Source organism: Tympanuchus pallidicinctus, unplaced genomic scaffold (genome assembly GCF_026119805.1).
Source record: "Tympanuchus pallidicinctus isolate F22 unplaced genomic scaffold, pur_lepc_1.0 scaffold16, whole genome shotgun sequence".
Lineage (NCBI taxonomy): Eukaryota > Metazoa > Chordata > Aves > Galliformes > Phasianidae > Tympanuchus > Tympanuchus pallidicinctus.
In genome coordinates this window covers 13,277,333-13,296,126 of record NW_026294679.1, presented here as the reverse complement: position 1 = coordinate 13,296,126, position 18,794 = coordinate 13,277,333, and the positions used below count along the sequence as shown (strand labels likewise).

The 18,794-nt window shown below is 54.4% G+C and overlaps 1 protein-coding gene and 2 long non-coding RNA genes across 4 annotated transcripts; 2 read left to right on the top strand and 1 right to left on the bottom strand.

Annotated features, from left to right (window-relative positions):
* Nucleotides 1-28: 28 nt before the first annotated feature.
* Nucleotides 29-13,363, bottom strand: CNNM1 (cyclin and CBS domain divalent metal cation transport mediator 1). Its single transcript, XM_052677821.1, has 12 exons — nt 11,851-13,363; nt 4,595-4,738; nt 4,145-4,285; nt 3,828-3,997; nt 3,630-3,729; nt 3,467-3,514; nt 2,910-2,972; nt 2,049-2,212; nt 1,681-1,960; nt 1,481-1,597; nt 1,247-1,374; nt 29-1,054 (listed from the first exon to the last, which is right to left on the bottom strand). The coding sequence occupies exons 1-11, from the start codon at nt 13,361-13,363 to the stop codon at nt 1,295-1,297; spliced, it is 2,820 nt and encodes a 939-aa protein (XP_052533781.1). The 3' UTR covers nt 29-1,054; nt 1,247-1,294.
* On the top strand, nt 6,966-11,929 carry LOC128078039 (uncharacterized). Its single transcript, XR_008205273.1, has 3 exons — nt 6,966-7,084; nt 7,860-7,929; nt 11,873-11,929. It is a non-coding gene; the product is annotated as an uncharacterized LOC128078039 (long non-coding RNA).
* A 114-nt stretch (nt 13,364-13,477) lies between the features above and the next one.
* LOC128077733 (uncharacterized) lies at nt 13,478-15,889 on the top strand. 2 transcript variants are annotated; one of them, XR_008205150.1, is made up of 5 exons: nt 13,478-14,040; nt 14,180-14,943; nt 15,078-15,138; nt 15,260-15,364; nt 15,531-15,889. It is a non-coding gene; the product is annotated as an uncharacterized LOC128077733 (long non-coding RNA). The 2 variants fall into 2 exon arrangements; XR_008205149.1 differs by having other exon boundaries at nt 14,180-15,138.
* The last annotated feature ends 2,905 nt before the right edge of the window (nt 15,890-18,794 follow it).

Below are 18,794 nucleotides of genomic sequence, written 5' to 3'. Positions count from 1 at the left end.
TCCAAGAGCTTTATATGTACTTGCCAGCTTCCTCTTTTCCCTTCTTATCCTCCACCAGTTCAGATTCTGCGACCTCGTTTCCCTCAGCCTCTGGTGGGCAGTTGTTTTCCAACCCTTGCTTTCCCCTGGCTTCCTGTCAATTGCTTTGTTTCCTTAGTGGGGCAGGACCCAGGCAGGGATGCCGTTATTCCAGCTGAGGTTTTATCAGCACTGCTGGACCATAAGATTTCTTCCACTATCTCAAGCTGTACTCCAGCACGTGTATTATTAACTCCTGTTCTCCCTCCCCAGCCCTTGTCTGTGTTGCTGGTCTAACCCCTGCCCAGGAGCCCATCCTCACACAGGGCAGCAGGAGCTGTCCCTGCACCCATCAACGCAAACAGGGCATCACTCAGGGAGAAATCACTTTTAATGTTGACATCCCTGTCGCGTTCAGCCTCTACAAAACTACAGACCGGTCGGTGCTGACCTGGAGGCTTGGCACAAGCCTGCCTCGCGCAGACGATGGTCAATGCGGCGTGGAGCAGCCGGTCATGGGGGTGAGCTGTGCTCCCGTGCCGGGCTGCGGCGATGTCGGCGTGCGCTGCGGCTGGGCACGGCACTGGGCACGGCACAGACGTGTACTGGGGCCCTGAGCTGTGGGTGGCACCCCCCAAATAGCATTGTCTCCTTATGGCGGAGAGCACGTGTGTGCAGTGCCCAGCAGGGCGGGGCTCCAGGCCTCGCAGGATGGGGATGCGCAATGATGCTGAGGGTGCTATGGCTTGGGCTGCCCCTCCCTGTGCTGCCCGCAGGGAACTCTTCTCCCCCTTTTCTTTCTCCACCTCTTCCTTGAGACCAGGTACTACCAGGGAGCAGCTGGGCCGGGGCCCTCGTGCTCCAGCAAGCTGCTCCATGCCACTCGATGCTTCAGTCCCCGCAGTGTGTCCTTTGGCCTGGGGATGGGGCTCTGCAGTCCTGCAGGGAGGGGCGGCACGAGCGGGCGGGCAGAGCGAGTGCAGACCTGCTGCTGCTGGACAAGGGCCTTGCGGCAGGAGACCACCATGCTGCAGACCTGGAAGACACGCGCAGCCCAGTTACTTGTATGCCTGCACAGGGCTGCCCTTGCCTATTGCTGCTAAGCATAGGGTGAGTCTTTCTGCACCCTCTATCATTTGGCTTTGCTGTTTAAACAGCACAAAACTTGATTTTACAATGTGAAAACCAACCTCATGCTTGCTTGCGGGGGCAAAGGGCAGGCTCCTACCTGGGGTCCACGTGGGCCTCCAGCACCGTGCTCTGGCCACGCTTCTGCTCAGGTGATCAGCGGGGCGAGGTTGGAACTCTCTTCTGGCATCTGCTCACCCTCTGGTGACTGCCGCTGCCTGCGCTCACCTGCAACAACAGAACCAAGTGGCTGCTGGGCCTGGGGTGCTTGGGCTGGAGCATGCCCTGCATGCATTGGGCATAAGGGTGCAGAGCACCTTGCTCAGTCACTCACTCAGTGATCTCAGCAGCCTCTTGCCCAAAGTCTCCTCGGAACTGCTGGGAGAGGAGCCGCTCCCGACCTCCCTTCCTGGGGACTCTGCCTCCAGGCCAGGGCCGCAGCACTCCCTGTCTGCAAGAGCCCAGCCTGCCTGCAGTGCCCCAGGGCAGCCTGAGCCCCAGCTGCCCCTGAGCTCTGCCCCCAGCCCAACTCACCCTGCTGCTCACCACCATCCTGTTGCTCTGCCAGCTCCTCCTGGATGAAGGGGATGGCCTCCATGCGCAGGCACACAGAGTCACTGGGGCTGCGCTGACCCTCAGACCGGCTGTTCTTCTCAATCAGGAGGGTGGTGGCGTCCTCTTTGGGTGTTTGTGGGGTGCCCCGAGCTGTTGAAGCCTTTGTTGAGTCCCTGTCAAAGGCTTCCACATCAGGGGACTGAGGCGAGCTGTCCATGCGGCTGGCCACCAGCGCGTTCTGGTACTGCTGCCGGGTCACCTGGGCATACAGTGGGACATTCACATGGCTCTGAGGGCAGCAGGGTGCTCCAAGGAATGCAGGGGTGGCACAGCCCGCCCAACCATACCTTGACAAATTGGACATCACAAAGGATGTGCACGGAGTAGTCGGGTGTGTAGATGTTATTGCTGCTGCAGTAGAGCTGCATGGTGCTGCCCCCATAGTCACTGTGCTCCCGGTTTGGGGACTCGGAGCGGTTGAGCCCGCTGCACCGCGAGGGGGACCGGTTCACTGGGGAGAGGTGGGAGGCAGAGAGAGGGGAGAGAAGAAGGGAGAAGACATCATGCTTAGTCAGGTATCCTTGTTGCATCCAGCAGCTGTGCCCCATTGGCTCATCCAGGCCTGGAAGAAGCACTTGGGGCAGGAGACCTTCACCCAGCTGTGGGGCAGCAGTGGCCACCTCACCTCCTGCTGTCCTCTTGTCACCCTGCCCCCCCAGCACCCTCTTCCTGCTTTCCCTGTGCCACCCCATGCAGGGTGCAGTGCTGTCAAGGTAAATGTGCCTGCTGCAGGGTGTCCCACAAAGCAAGCAGGGCAGCACACTAACTGATGGCTTGTAATATACAGCATGATAGATTTTGTCTGGTCAGTGATTTATTAGAGAACAAAAGCAGCTTGCTCCTCACATAGGTGACATCAACATATCGCTGACTTTGCTCTGCTGCTAAAATGCCCTCCTGATTTCAGTTCCCAGAAAGCAAGCTCAGCAGGACAGCATGCATTCGGAGCTGTGGCTAACCACGGTCAGCAGCAGCAAGCAGACAGGAAACATAAGCACCACATGCAGAAAATTAAATTTATGGGAAGTGCAAAAAAAGCCCAATCCATTTAAGGCTCTTGTTTCTCCCCACCCCCTTCTTTATGGGTCGAGACAGGTGAGGCACCTGCAGGACTGCCCGGGCCCCTGCCCAAAGCTGGGTGCCATTACCTGGAGAGCCAGCCAGGGAGTCCCCTCTGCTGAAGGCGAAGGTACGGGACACTGAGACAGGCACTGCAAGGAGAGGTGTGGGAGGGCAGGGAGGAGACATGTAAGAAGGAGCACATATGAGGAAAAATGAAGACGTAATTATGCACCAGGCTGGGCCCCAAACACCCTGCTCCTCCCCCAGTGACTCTTCTTTGTGTCATCCCTGGACAAAAACCTAATGCAAATAAACATCTGAGCATAGTGCTGAGTACTGTCAGAGATGCTTCATCCCACTGGGAGCAAAAGTCCAAGTGATAGCAATGGAGAAACGTGCCTGACCTCCTGCTTTGCCCTGCTCCAGGCTTCGCACCTGCCCTGGCCACCAACACCAATAAGGGAGGGTTCGATAAGGGAGTTGTATAACCAGAGTTAATTAATTAGTTGTTAAATACCCAAGAGTTGGCATTTGCATCAGCACGTCATTTCTCCACTGAGCTCTGGAGCAGAGCTGGAGCTGCTCATTGGGGAGCACACCCACTGTCCCTCCATTGCCACGAGAGGTGCCTCTAAATACCTACACAGGAAGGACGATCCCGCCACGCTGCCCACTTTCCGCACATCGTTATCTGCAATGACAACAAGGATGCATGAGCTGCACAGGAGGGGTACTGTGTGCATCTCACCCTTGTCCCCCAGTGAGCAGAAGTGAGGGCAGGGCTGGAGGGCCCACAGAGCCCTTACCCGAGGAGACGACAGCCATGATGGCAGGGACTCCATAGTAAGTGAATGCCCCGTTCTCAAAGCGCAGCCCTTCCTTGCCAACCTCCACCTCCACTTTTCCCTGGAAGGAGGAGGGAAACCCACTCAGAAAGGCCACCCTGTGCCACCCTGCGTCAACCCATGTCAACACGTGCCACCCTGCACCCCTCTGCCCCACACCTGCAGGATGAGCACAAAGTAGTCGACGGGGCGGTTGCGCTGGTAGAGGTAATGCTCTGCTGCCTTCTTGTTCTTGCGGTCATACTTCAGCTCCTGGATGACATTGGGGTGCTTGAGGAGCCGCAGCAGGATCTTCTCGGAGAGGTATGGGGACTTGAAGGGCTCCACCTCTATTGGGAGGCGATACAGGGGTGCTCAGTGGGGCTGGGGGACAATGGGGTGCTGGGAGCCCACCTCCCCACAGCACTTACACCTCAGTGCATGCTGAGCCAAACTCAAGGCCATTGCATCCCATTTCTCCCCCAGGCTAAGGGTACCTGTAGCCATGAAGCGATGTGTTGCCAGCAGGAGCTGCGGGGAGATCTTCACCCTCATCTCGCTGTCTGACAGCCTGAAGATGGAGAAGTCCTGGGGCTTGCGGCCCCGGTGGGGCACACGTTCCTTTTTCCGGTTGTCCGCTGCGGGCAGAGGGTGGAGGTTAACCACAGAGGCACACCCGGCTCACATCGCGGCAGGGAAGCAGAGGGGTGGACAAACCATGCTGGGCAACACCTGGGAGGCAAAGCATGCTGCTGCCTTCGGAACAAGGCTGGGGCCGATCTGCCTCCAGCACAAAATGTTCCTTAACATTGGACCAGCATCCCTCCATCATCCTTGTCTGGGGAAGGACGGCAGTTTGCTTTGCCCCTTTCCTACCCACACCTCTGCCTGTCTGTGGGCTCCCACCCTGGCTCCTGCCACCGCAGTAGCTGCTCCAGGACACTAACTGTACAGATCCGTCTCATCCAGGATCTCAGATTTGATGATCTCCTCAATGACATCCTCAAGGGTGACAATGCCCATCACCTCGTAGAACGGGTCTCCTTCCCCTTCGTTGTTCACCCGCTGCACGATGGCCAGGTGAGACTTCCCTGCAGGGAGAGAGCAGACAGTGAGATCTCCACCTGGCCAGAGGCATCCCGGCGCTGTGAGTCAGTGAGATGGGTCTGGTGGGACAGGGACAAGACCACAACCACACCTCAAAGCTGCCCAATGCCTGAACCAGCTGGTCCCTCCACCAGCTGTGCCCTGCTTATCCATGACCTCACTGGCATGAAAAAGCTCCAATGGAGGAAGGAGACATCCTCCAGCACAGAAATATGAGTGTGTCTTTGGGCTCTACTGGTGTCCCCCATCCCCCAGTGTTTGCTCATTCTGTTGTTAATTATCTTTCCTACCAAACTGCCAGGATTAGCTCCCCCACTATCCATCACTGTCTGGACGCTACTAAAGCCTCTCCTAAAACAGACAAAGCCTCCAGCCTTTCGCAATGGCAGCTGATTTTAATGCAGAAATGCATACGTTTGTTTGCAGCTTTCAGCTCGTCTCCTGCAGAACTCCTGAGCGAACCATCTGGACATGGAGCCTGAACACTTTGCAAGCCATCAGCTTACACGAGAGCATCTTCCCCAAACCCTGCCACGATGACACCGCATTACCTTACATAGGCTGGGACCAGAGCTTTCCTTCAGCTGAAGTGACAGCGACTCCTGCACAGCAGTGCCTATGGTTCCCAATCACAATGTCATCCTCCCTGAGCTGGTGGCTGTGCTGACACACTCTCAGCCTTCTTGCTTTTGGCACCCTTTGAGCATCACTATCTGTGTTCACATGTCCAGCTCTCTGTAAGCTGTTTTGACTTGCTCAGCTTCTCTATTCCCTTGCTGTCTGTTCTGGTCTCTGCTCCTCAGCAGCTCACCTCGAACCCAGCCTCCAAACCCTTTACAACCTTTGGGTTTCCAGCTCAGACCCACCAACAGCACTGCTCTGCTGACTTCCTGCAGCTCCTGAATGGGTTCTGAACCTCTTGTTTTGCTGAAAACTAAAAACATCTTTCATCAGCACCACATCCAACAGCTTCCTTCCTGCTTGTTCTCCATCTCTCTGGAGTCTCCCCTTGCAGCACCCTGTGCCTGCAGCATGCAAATTCTAATCCTACTACGGGCACTGCGGATCCCGAGGGAAGCTAAAAACACCCTTTGCTCCCCCAAAACCTGGAGCTGATCTCCTGAAGCAGCAGTGGTTACCCACGGTGGGACAGGGATGGGCAGTCTGGAGCTGTCCTCATGGGGAACAGGCGACCTTCCAATAACCCTGCCCTGGATCTGGGACAAGCAAATGATGTTTCTCAGACAGAGATCAGCTTTATACATTGCTCACATTAAAGTTTGGGCATTTTCCACAGGATAAATTCCCTCCTCCTCACACCAAGCTTTCATTGCAAGATTTCAGAGAGCAGCTCACCACCTCCCACGCCTACAGAATTAGAAACGAGAACATCACATCACAGCAAGTAGCAGTGTTTTTCTTCCCAGAAAGCTGGAGATGCACTTTAAAAACCCAAATCAATAGCCTGGAGGTGCCGAACTTTCAGTGCGTTCCTTGGGCCAGGCAATTTCCCCTGTTGTGCACAGCAGTTTGTGCACATTGTGTGTTCCGTGGATAGTAAAGCAAAATGGCTCAGGACTTGAAAAGCAAAAAGAAGCCGAGTTGGCTGCAGCACAGCAGCAACAGCTACGTTTCATCTCAGTAAAGTCCAACTTTTGAAAGCAGCTCCTTTGCCAAACCCCACTCCCAAGCGCTGGGGCCATCTGCTCTCCTACGAGCCCTCGGGTGAGTGCAGAGAGGGGAGAAGTTATTTCTTTTGGCCCCGAGCTCATTGCTAATGACATTTACATGCAACCCAAAACCACCAGGCCCTTACAAAAAGCTTAGGTGCTACTTAAAGGCAGTCAGAGAGTAATGGAGGCCATTCTTCTTTTGGCCAAGCACCTCCACTGATGCTGTAATTTACAGAGAAACAGGACTCCAGTCCTATGCTCACACAGCAGCTAATCTGATTGCTTAGAGAGAACCCGGCACCATTAGGCTGGGAGGGTCTGACCACACTGGGGCAGAGCCAGGAGCACTGTCAGCCCGCTCAGGAGTTTCACAGAAAATAAACACTCAGAGCTATGCTATAAACCCCCAGCTCTGCAGGCTGACACGCAGGTGAGCAGCACAGCAGGTGCCCAGCAGTGGGCTGGGCTCAGCCCCCACTCCCCCACAGCTGTACCCAGCTTTTCCTTTGGGTCTGGTTTCCCAGCTGAGGGAGATGATCTCATTTTCAAAGTGCTACTCTTGGAGCAGACCTTAAAATTTGGCAGTGAGGTGCCTTGCTTGTGGCTTGGGTGTGCAGTTATATGTGGGAGCTGCTGTGTTCACCCAGAGAATGGCTGGTGAGTATGGGAGCAGGTACAAGGGCTGGAGCTGGGCAAAGTGGAAGCTGTGTCTGAGGCAGGGTGATATAGGGACAGTGCAGGGGGTGGCAGCTCTTCTCTAGCATCATCCTGGAGATTTGCTTCAGTTGGAGTGCAGTCAAGAGAGATCTATCACTCAAACAAAACAACAAGCTTGATCTAAAACAGCTTTAAGAGCTGTGAAACTGATCCCAAAAGCTGCACTATTGTAGCCACTGCTTGATGGTTCCAGTGGAATGAATTAAAAGGGCTAACAGCCCTACCACTGCTGTCATATGTGGCTTCATGGAGGTATCAGTGATGCAGCAGTGAAACACTTGAGAATCAAAGCCAGTTTGGCAAATGCTAGAGCAAATGAGCAACTAACTTCATGTGTGCAAAGGGCTGCTCTGTACAGGAAGCCCATAGGTGACTGAGTGCCTGCTCAGTGTGAATGCAACGGTAGTGAATTCTTTATGAGCTATGCAAAAGCTGCTCTTTTCAGTCAACAGCTTTGCTGAGAAGTTCATGCCTTAACAGTGCTGAATTACACAGCTAAAGCTTCTAGAAGGAGCTGATACCTGAACAGAAAGCTGAAGCTTTGTGCCCAATTTTAGGAGCCTTGATTTCTGGCGGTAATGGATCCACTCCAAAGTGTCCTTCCTGATGGGAGAACATAGTCTGAGCACATGGAAATGCCTTTGCTTTCAGGAAAGAAAGTGCTGCTGGCTGTAAATATAGCCCAGGATCCTTCCTTACTGTTTTTTTTATGTAGGTGCTCTGCCAGAGGAATGCTGAAGATGCCTTAGTGTTGTCTCTTGTTCCATGAGATGAGCACTAAGCAGGTAATTTACTTTTGTGCATCAGGGTGATGTGTGGGCACCCAGATCTGTGAGGAGTCAGGGCTATGAAAAGGGGAGAACAACACAACCTTACCTAGCCCAGGCCTTTCTTGGGGATAGGAACTCCATCAACATTCTTCTGTTTCTACTGGAGCACAAAAGTCTCTTGTACTCTGCTCTGGTGCTTTTCCTAATCCTAGGGAGAACTTGGGGAAAGATGGGGGCATGAGCTTTTTGGAGCAGCTGATGTATTATGGTTGGCAAAACAGATGGAGAAGGACAAGAAGGAGATCAGAACAGACACAATCTCATCTTCCATCAGCTGTGTGTTGGCCTGCTGGGTATGCTGCTCCCTGCCCACAAATGATAAACCCAAAACCTAAATATTTCCAAAGGGGAAATGCAGAATGTTTTTTAGAGACGTCCTTGTTGTAGGCCACTTTATTCCTACCCATGAGGCCAGGAGGGAAGTGCCTCCCCCCAGCCCTGAAGGTCCCAGCTCAGTGCTGGGGCAGGGAGCAGCGCAGCACTCACACATTGAGGCTCAGAGCAGCGTTCTGGGGGGAAATGAGAGTTGCAGGAGGAGCTGCAGCATGATTCACCACCACCAGGTTTTGTGTAGCAGCACCTCACCCACTTGCAGCCTGGCAGCTCAGGGTTCCTGTAGGCTCTGGGCTCACACAGCTGGAATATGAGCACTGCCTCACCAGGATGCCCAATAACTGTGGGTTCAGGAGGAGGGCTGCAAGAACAGCAGTTGAAATAGCACTGATCCCAGCTCCTGGCACACATAAGAACCTTTCTCAGCTTTTTTCGATTGCAGACATCTAATAGAGGCTGTGGAGTATTTATAAAAGCAAAGACAGAGCCTGGGGCAGAACTGTTCCCTGCTCAGCAGGAAGCTCTCTGCTGGAGGATTTACTTTTAGCAGCTTTTAAAAGGCACCAAACCATCAGAGAATAATTGGAGCTGCACCTCAGCCTCCGGCCTTTGGAGAGATGATGATGGCATGAGCAAATTTCCACTGCTCCTGTGCCAGAGGAAGGTGACCTTCTGAAAGGTGCCACTTCTGCACACAGAGCTCCCCCTAGGAAACGTGCTGGCAAAAATCCATAAATGACTTTTAATAGAGAGAGACTGTGACTTCCCCAGTGCCACCTACAGAGCAGGGCGTTGCGGCTGGAGGAAGGGCTCCCCGTGGCCGCAGGGCTGCAGGCATTGCTGTGGCTACCTGAGCAATGGGATGGGGAGAGCAGGTTGTACTGACCACAGCATTGCATGCTGCCTGTATGCATACAGCTCTCTTCCTGGCTCTGTTCTCCTAAGGGCAGTTTTCTTTTAGTGGGACCTCATCTGCCCCTCTGCGTCGTTTTGCTTTGCTAAACTCGGTGCAGCAACCTGCAGCTGATGGTCTGCACAGGTAGGACTGCACAGTGAGGGAGAAGGAATGCATTGGGTAAACAGGGATCATGCAGTGTGAGAACAGCAAGCCAGAGGGGAGGGAAAAAGGACAGAGCTGAGTGAGGTGTGAGAGAGAGTCGCAAAGCACTGCGTTTAATCATACACTGACATTTTCAGTAGGAACAAATGTTTGTGTACTATGGCAAGGAGTTCAGGCAGGGAAACTGAGCGCAGCTTTTGCATTATGCGAAAACTGACATTATAGATGTAGAGAATGTGGCAGAACGTTAATCACTGCTGAAACACAGATCTGGAAGTAAATATTGCTATCCAGGAAGGGAAGATTGAAAACCTGGTGGGTATTTTGTATAAGCATGGCAATAGCCAAAAGAAACCAGGGATAGAGTAACTGTTAATCATGGGAGAAGGAAAAGAAAGTTGGGAAGGAGAGGTTGCTGTAGAAGTTTGTTGGGGATGGAAGTGCTTCTCCTTAGTTGGGACTTTCATTTCCTCGAAAGAGACTAGATCCTATCAGCGGGAGCAGTTGCTGTCCTGCTTAATGTGTGAAGTGCTTAATGCCCTCATTAGCGGCTCAGTGAGCCAACCAGCCCACTTGCTAATTAGCAGAGGTGTCACAGAAAACCTGGAAGTAGAAAGCAACCTTGACTGGATCCAACAAGACACTTTGCTGTAATTCAAATGGACACAGAAAATGAGACAGTGATGAAGTTTCTTAATAACAAATGGGAAATCTTTATTTTAGAAATTAAGTAGTCGAGTGAACTGGGTTGGAGGCAGCTGGGAGCCAACATATGTGGCAGTGCAGGAACTGGAGCCTTTGAAACTGAGAGAAGAAGAGTTAGGTGGGGCTCAAATCTGGGGGTGACCGCCTACAGACACGAGGTACTGGGGGTGAATGAAGGGCTAGAAATAGGGGAAAGATGCGTTAGAAGAGACCAGCAACACCAGGGGATAAGAACATGGTGGAGGGAAGAGCTGGAACTACTACACATTGAGCTGGGTTAGGTTGTAAGACCAAAAGCAGGAGTTCTCAGCCATGTGGTTAGAAAACACAAGGAGAAATGATGGAGGAGCAGACAGAATATTGAGGGACAGCTCTACAAAGGAGCTACAGCAAAATGCCCCAGAAGACTGTGATGGCAAACAGATGTGGGGGAGGAAGAGCCTGAAGCAAAATGCCAGGAGTTTAATGGAGTAAAGCAGCAGAAGGTAAAGAACCTTCACTAGAGATGGGGGACAAGTATGGGGAGAGCTGGTGGCAAGGTGTGTGAGTGCACTTGTCACTTGAGGGAGTGACACACAGAAAGCACCTTCAAGGAAAGGGCAGGAAGCTAAGCAAGCACAGGTCCATTCCTATGGGTCTATTGATCCATAGGGTACCAGGCTGTCGAACAAATCTGGAAAGAGAAGTAGCTGAATGCAACAAAGTAAATCAGATAAAGTGCAGGAAGGTTGATGGGGAAGACTGTGCCGAAGTCATCTGACATCCCAGGGAACAGCTGACTCTGGACAAGGCAGAGGTGGGGAGATCTCAAGTGAACTTTGTAACATATATGCAGGAAACCAAAGTGTAGAAAGAATTGCAAGGCATACGGTGCTTGGTGCTGTGCAGAGCTCCTCATCCTGTGTCCCCTGGAGGTGGTGGGGATGCAGAGATGACCTGCATGTCCCCATATGCCCTCCTGGTATGCAGAAAACCGGTCTGGCGCTGCCCCCCAGCTCTGAGAACCAGCAGGGGATGACTCAGAGGCTTTCTCTGCATGGCATGGAGCAGATTGGCCCTTCTCACATGATCAGCTCTGCTTGTGGCAGAGCAGCTGCAGGCAGCTGGGAGCTGTGTTACATAACGCAGGCTGGCACTGCTGCAGCCATTTCTTAAAGGTTTGCTCAGCGTGGTGTGACGTACTGAGCAACACAGCAAAACGCTCACGGTTCCCAGCGGGGGGAAAAGCCACATGCTGTGTGTATTCACAAGGAAGAGTTAATGAAATACAGCACAGCTTCACTGGGGCTGCTGGCAGCTCTTTATGAATACTGCCACAGCTGTATAGAAAGCAGAGCTCTTTCTAGGGGTTTAGGCTGTTTTTCTTTAAACCACATGCTCAGAACCACTCTCTATCTGCTGCTTCTCCCTGCTGAGCTGAAAACACGAGAACTGAGTAACGAGATGTCATCTGCTCTATGTTCACCTGTGCAGAACAGAGTGATGAACAGAGGGGTGGGCAGGCCACTCTGCACCACCTTGAGATCCTGCGGGATGCCTCATCCAGAGCACAGCAGCCACCAGTGCCAAAGGCACTCATGACCTCGGTAGAACCATAGGCATGGCCACGCAGCCCCCCAGGGCTGACTTACTAGTGGACTCCAAGCACATGCAGGGCCTGACTCCCCCCAGTACCCGTGGTACCTGCCGGGTCCTGTTGGAGGGTGACACTGGGTGGGCTGAGCGGGGACCGGAGGGGATACAGGGGGAGCCCAGGGATGGCAGCCCTGCAGCCTCACCCTTCTTGAACTCCTCAAGCAGCGTGTCGAGGCGCGTGTCATTGAAGACGCAGTGGAGCGGGCGGCGGTAGAAGCGGGTGACGGTCTGCAGCGGGGTGCAGTCATCGGGGTCAACAAAGGCCAGGTCTTTGACAAAGAGCAGGTCGACGATGTTGTCACGCCTGTCACCCTCGTAGACAGGGATGCGCGTGTAGCCGGAGCGAAGGATCTCGGAGACGGTGGCGAAATCCAGCACAGCGTCGGCACGCAGCATGAAGCAGTCGGCCAGCGGCGTCAGCACGTCCTCCACTACTTTGGTGCGCAGCTCCAGCGCTCCCTGCACCATGGCCAACTCCTCCCGCACCAGGTCGCCGTGGGGCCCAGCGGCGCGCAGCGTCTCCAGCAGCCGCTCCCGCGTGGAGAAGACGCTGAGCTCCTGCCGGAGCGCCCAGTCCAGCAGCCGGCTGAGCGGGTAGCACAGCGGGAAAGCGGCCAGCATCAGCAGCCGGGTGAGGCACAGCGTGCGCGACGCGATGGCCAGCCCGTGCCGCGAGCACACCGAGTAGGGCAGCACCTCGCCGCCCAGGAAGACGGCGGCCGCGCACAGCAGCACCGGCAGCCACGGCGCTCCACGCGGCCCTCCGCCAGCCGCCGGCCCTCCGCCGGGCAGCGACGCGCACAGCCAGCCGGCCAGCGCCGCGTTGGCCCCCGCCTGGCCCAGCAGCAGCGTGCACAGCAGGTAGGTGCCTCCGCCGCCGCGCACCGCCTGCACCCGCCGCGCCTGCTCCCGCTCGGCGGCCGAGCCGCTGTTGCGCAGGACGCGGAGCTCCAGCGGGTCCAGCGAGAGCAGCGAGAGGCGCAGCCCGCTGAACAGCGCCGACAGCCCCAGCAGCAGCAGCGCGCCCAGCGCCCGCAGCCAGCCCGCCTCGGGCAGCGGCAGCAGCCAGGCGCCCAGCCCGGGGGAGGCCGGCCGCACCCGCAGCAGGAAGCCGCCCGCCGCGCCGTGATGCGCCCACGCCCGCCCGTCCCACGCGCACAGCGAGAAGAGCCGCCCGCCCGGCGCCGCCGCCGCTTCGCCCTTGCGCGGCTCTCGCACCCGCACCTCGGCCAGCGCCGACCCCGCCGCGCCGCCCGAGCGCAGCGGCCCCACCACCTCCACGTCCGAGGCCCAGGCGCTGCGCTCCCGGCACCGCTCTGCCGGGCCCCGCGCCGCTTTCCCCCCTCCCGCCGCCGCCGCCTCCTCGATGAAGACCAAGCGCGGCTCCCTCTCGCCCGCCGGCCCGCGGCTGCCGTTGCCCTCGGGCTGCGGCTGGAAGTAGAGGCGCAGCAGGAAGCGGCTGCCCTCGGCCGCCTGCACCGCGCCGCCCTCCAGGGACACCCGGCCCGGCGCCGTGTCCTCGGGCCGCAGCCCCAGCAGCCAGGCGGCCCCGGCTGGCGGCCGCGGGGACAGCGAGAAGAAGAGCAGCAGCACCGCGCCCCGGCTCCGGCTCCAGCCCCAGCCGCCGCCGCCGCGCCCCGGGCCCGCCGCCGCCATGCCGGCACCGCAGCGCCCGCACCGCACCGGGACTGCAGCGGGGGAGCCGGCGCGGCGCGGCGAGGAGCGGAGCGGAGCGGAGCGGCGGCACACGTGGGCCGGGGGGCGGGCAGCCGCCGCGCCACGTGCGGTTGGAGCCGGCCCGCGGGAGGGGCGGGGGCAGCGTTGCCGGGAAAACACGCGTGGGGAGCGGTGGGGTGCGGGGTTCGGCAGTGGGGTGCCACGGGAACGCCCGTCCCCGCTTCCATCCGTTTAGCATTCCCTGGCTAAGGAACGAACGGAGCGCCCTGTAATGAAGGTTTATTCTCATTTCTGTATTGCTGTGGCTAGAGCTGGTGGAGAGCATGACGCGCAAGGGGATCTGACAGCTTCAGAAGTGGGTGCCGAAGGAGTTCCGAAGGAGGCGTTAGCTCTTGCTAGCAGGTAATCTCGTCTTGAAACTGTTGGGTCTTCCCTGGTCCGACATCCAGGACAGTCTTGAAACAGAAAAAAAGTCACCGCTGACGTCTGTGATGGGCTCACTAAGAGCAAAACAGGACGCCTGCAGGAAAGCATGATAGAGTCCCCCCAAATTCTCTGTGGTTGCAGGGAGGGCAGGCTGAGACATTCCTGCATCCTTTTCCATCCTTCTCCATTCCCCGTGTTCTCAGCAGGGCAGAGCCGTGTGACACCAAAGGGTAAGTGCCAGGAGCCCCACGAGCACTGAGCTTTTGGCTCTGGTAGGAGACACTCTTCTCCATCTCCAGAAGAGGCAGGTTTTTTTAATTTTTATTTTATTTAATTTTAATTTTATTTTATTTTATTTTTTCCCCGAAGCTGATGGGTTCCCCGGGATTCCGGTGGCTGTGTGTTCGCTCCTTCCGTTAAGCAGGTACCCGCAGCACGTTCCTTCCCGCAGTTTCCTGGTGCCCCGCGCTCCCCGGCCGCTGATCCGGCTTGTGCTGAGGCCGCGGCGTGCGGGAGGAACCACCAGGTGGCGACGTCTCTCCGTGCTGCTGCTGCGGGCTTTGGTGGCTTTTCCGCCCTTCGCTCAGAAGCAGGAGCAGACGCAGCTTGCTAGCTTGCTGCCTACCGGCACCGCTCAGTGCACGCTGGCAGAGCCGCCCCATGCATTGGAGAGGCAGCTTCCCGCTTTGCAGGAGGCACAGCACTGCTGACCTCATCAGGATCCCACCTCGTGCGTTGACGTGGAATGAAATCACCGTGGAGCTGGGACCTGGCAGTGAGCTGCAGGGCTGTGTGTGACAAAGAGAGCAACCTGAAGGCAGGGGACTGCGAAACCTCCGTGACGTGCTTTGGAGAAATACGTGGTCAGAGGGTGAATACGCAGAGGAGAAGGAATGCTCAGTTTGGGATGAGCTGCCCTGGTTCTGCAGCCCCAACCGCCATCTGTTGCGCTGAGCTCCATCTAGCTCAGGCCATAACTGTGCTCTCACCAGATGTTAGCTTACATGAGCTGCATGTAAAAGGGAACTGGTGCGAGAGCTGTGGCCCGAAGTGCTTTCAGTAGGGTCTGACCTGCCGCAGTGACGACGTGCTAGCCGGCCTCTCGCTGCGGGGATGCGCTCCAGAAGTCGCAGGTGTGTGGCTGGAGCTTGGTCAGTGAGTCAGGATAGGAAATATCTTCCAAAGCTCCAAATAAGACAAAACAAACTGAGCTTTAGCACATGCTCAACCGATTGAGCCTTTGGCAAAGTATGACATGAATTTTCAGGGCTCTCACTGAGGCTGCATCTTGCCTGCTGCGTCCTTCGGCGCCGATCCTCCAGAACAGGGTGAGGAGCTGCTGTGGGATGGCCGTGGGGATGGAATCGTTAGCAATTCCAGATGATGATGGGAAACAGAAGGAGTGAAGAAAAGCCGGATTGATCTATTTATTTATTTTTTTTCCTCCAGAAAGTGGGAATAAAGCTACGAGCGCAGAGCTGGCTGCTCACGGAATATCTGCAGCGTGATTGGCACTAATGCTCTGCAGCCAGTGGGAGAAGATACGTTACCCAAGTAAGTGAAATGAGCACCGAGATGGGGGATATATGATAACTTCTGAAGCAGAAGGAATAAGACCTCAGGCAACAGAGCTCCAAACAGCGCGCTGTCTTTTTTCCATTTCTGAGCCCGTGGTGTTCAATTAACCCCTTTTCTCTGTGCTACGTTCTCTATCCTGCAGGCTTGCAGAGCTTTACCCACCCTTCTGGCTGATGACATGTTAAACACTTGGTTTGCGATCATCAATTTTCTCCTGAAATGATACCCAAAGCTCTGCTGTTTTGATTTAAAGTGATTTCGAGTCTTGTAGTTAACAGTTAAGGATAGTCCTGTCCAAGAGAATCTAACTTGAGGAAGCCATGAAATTTAATTCATTTCTGCAACTTAAATATATAATCAGTGACATATGGGAATACTAAATACGGGGGGAAATGTCATTGCTTAAGTAAAATTTCTGCATTCAGTCAAAACCCAGCAGTTGTAACATCAAACTGTACTTTCCATTGTACAGGAAATAAAGCATCGTTTTTTCAAAGAAAATAGACATGCAATTGCATGCCTGTTATGTTGCTTATACAGCTTTATGCTTAATTTTCTCCACGTTGCTGTTAGTGAAGGGCCAACAGAAGGGAAACTGAAGGGAGAAGGAACAACGCAATACACCGAGCCTGCTGGAACGTGCCCAGGAGATGGCTGTGCTGGGAACACAGGCTCTTTCCCTGCTGTTGTCCCTGTGCCTGGACCAGGGGCACCGTGCTCCATGGGACCTTCCCCAGAGGGAGCTTTGCAGCTTATGGTTACACGAAAGATTCTGATTTTTTTCCTCCTCCCTCACCCCAGCAGTGTCTCCAAGAGCCTTTTGGCTGCTGCTTCTTCCGCTGAGCTCCAGCTCCTCATTGGTCTCCGCACACAGCCCCTTCCTCTCTCTCTGTAATTGCCTTGTTTGCTCCTCCAGCCTTGCACTTCATCCATCTTCCTATTTCCCCTCTCTGATCTACTCCTCATGGCCGCTTCCTTCAGTTTTGCTGCTGGAATGTGAAGCATCTCTCCAGAAAAATAGAAGGTCTCTGTGAACTTTTACCACCCCCCTGTATTCCCTCTCCTTCACCTCTATCGTCTCCTCACAGATGGTGGGACAAGAGCTCACATTCGTTCTCAGGCTTGTAACATTGGCGCGTTCCCTTCCCTTGGTTTTTTCACATGATGATGTGAAATGAGGATAATTCTGCCCATTTCTCTGCTCCTCAGGGCTGGGCTCAGTTTGAGGAAAGTGCTTTTGAGGCTGTTGTGATGCTTGGAGCGCTGCTGTTGCTTTTGTCCCCTGACTACGGTTAATTGCGGCCACATTTGCTTCTACTCAAGATAGGAAAGACAAAAGCTGCATCAGACGCAGCCATCGATTAGCACAGCTCTCGGGTCTGAAGGGCATCATCTGCCTGAAGGCAGCATTATACATCGAGATATTCCCTGCCATTATCTGCTTGTTTTCTTTTCCTTTTTGCTGAAGAGGCACCGGGCAAAGGGGTTTCTGTCTGCTGGGAGGGCACCTGCCTCCCCAGCACAGCCTTGTGGGAATTGCCCATCTCAGCTTTTTGGAGCCCTGGAGCACCTGCTTGAAGGTGGGCACCTGGGAGCAGCTTGTTCTCTCCAGGGGCAGCCCGGCAGAGTGTGGGCCCCTGGGCTGGTCAGACCACGCACTGAATCAGATGGATGGAGGGAAGGAAGAAGAAGAGTTTATTCTGCTGGAGCAGTGGTACCAAGCTGCTCATGGCATAAAGTTACACAAAGAAATAGAATACATAATTCATCATCAACTGCCTAAAATCTAGCTTTCTTTCTTCTGTGTCTTGTTGTGTGTCTGCCTGCAAACCCACAGCCTTCATGGGACTGCTGCCTCCTTTTTGTTCCCGTCCTTCTTTTTTATAGCTCTCTTAGGCAGCTAAGGAGGGCGGGTTAACCCTTGAAGGAAAGCCCAACACCGCCGTGCTATGGCCACATTTGGAGGTACCACTCTGTGCTCCTTCCACGCTGGTGATAATGCAGATGCAGCATTGCCAGATGTGCTGTCCGGCCAGGCGGTCGTGGTGATGGATGCCCTGCTCCTTGCATGCAGGAAGGGGGAAGCTCTCCGTGGGTTTGCCTTCCGCATGCTGGTGCGGGGCTCCCCTCCAGCCAGGCTTCCTAGGGCAGACAGATGGTTTTGCTTGTTGCAGAGCTTCACAGGACACCTCCATTAAAGAGCAATGCGTGGATACCTCACTAAATCAAGCTGCTGTCTGTTCACTCAGGTGATACATCGGCATGGTAGGAAATGGTTTCAGCAGCAGGGTTCACGCTGTGCAACACCAACCTTTAGGCACTGGTAACCTCAGGAGGTTGCATTCCAGACATTAGGTCTCTTGCGGTGAAATAGATGGACGCTGCAGTGCAGAAGGAGCAAAAAAAAAAACAACACCTCAATAGAAAGAACTGTGCTATTATGGGGTCTGATGGCCGCTTTTAGTGTCCTTGCTCCTCTCAGAAATCATTTGAGGAGAATAGAAATCATTTGGGGAGAACTCGTATGTCAGGCCGTAGTGCAGGGCAAGCGTTTAAGAGTCTGAAAAGAAAAGCTTTTGAGCAAATTGTCTACGGATAGCATTCTTCATTTTCACTAGCTGAGTTTTCTCCTTGATGGCTTCTTTGAGAGCATCCATAACTCAGGTTTACTTGACAGCAATACAGAAACAGACATGGTTGATATCTTGGGAATCAAAGACATGACGGTTTTTGTTTTGTAAAAAGGCTGTCTAGCTTGTTTTATCCTTCCTAGCCTAATGGAGGTTTGTTTGGTACAGCACATCCTCTGACCATAATAACTTTCATCCTTTATGAGCAGACGTTTATTTTCTAGGGAACGCAAAACGTCTCTCCTGAGGAGGTTTTTCCTATTTTCCTTTGGGCTGACATGTACAGCTGGAGACCTCCGTTTAATTCATCTTCTAGACTTAATTTATCTCCTGATTCTTCATTCCTTCCCTCTGTCAGCCCTGCCGCACAGAGGTGGAACCCTTCCACAGCCGCTCGGATCATTTACAGCAGCCACCTCCACAGGCAGTGGCGAGGCAAAAATCGAAGTGAGCACCTCTGATAACAACGTTAGCTGCAGATTTCAGCGTTTGTGAGCTGCAACTGACTGGGGGGTGCCAGACATTTGCAGACACACACAAGACAGGCCCCTGCTCTGATCGGCTTGTAAATTAAAGGAAAGTACATTGGCAAGAACAGAAGGGATGATACGACATGCTTTAAATAGTTTATTGGGAGCTGGAGGATTGCTGTTTATTTGGTGACGTTGGGAAAATATTTAATGTGCTTCACTTAAACTTAAACTCTTTATAGCAGTGCTTCTCCTCCCCCGGTTTTCTTTCCCAATGACTGTTTTGGAGATTAAAACCAGCACGTT

Coding starts and splice junctions, on each gene's coding strand:
- CNNM1 (XM_052677821.1), bottom strand. CDS start 13,363: ATGGCGGCGGCGGGCCCGGGGCGCGGCGGCGGCGGCTGGGGCTGGAGC. Junction 4,286..4,594: donor GGATGAGACGGATCTGTACA/GTTAGTGTCCTG, acceptor CTCTGCCCGCAG/CGGACAACCGGAAAAAGGAA. Junction 1,961..2,048: donor GTGATGTCCAATTTGTCAAG/GTATGGTTGGGC, acceptor CTGTATGCCCAG/GTGACCCGGCAGCAGTACCA.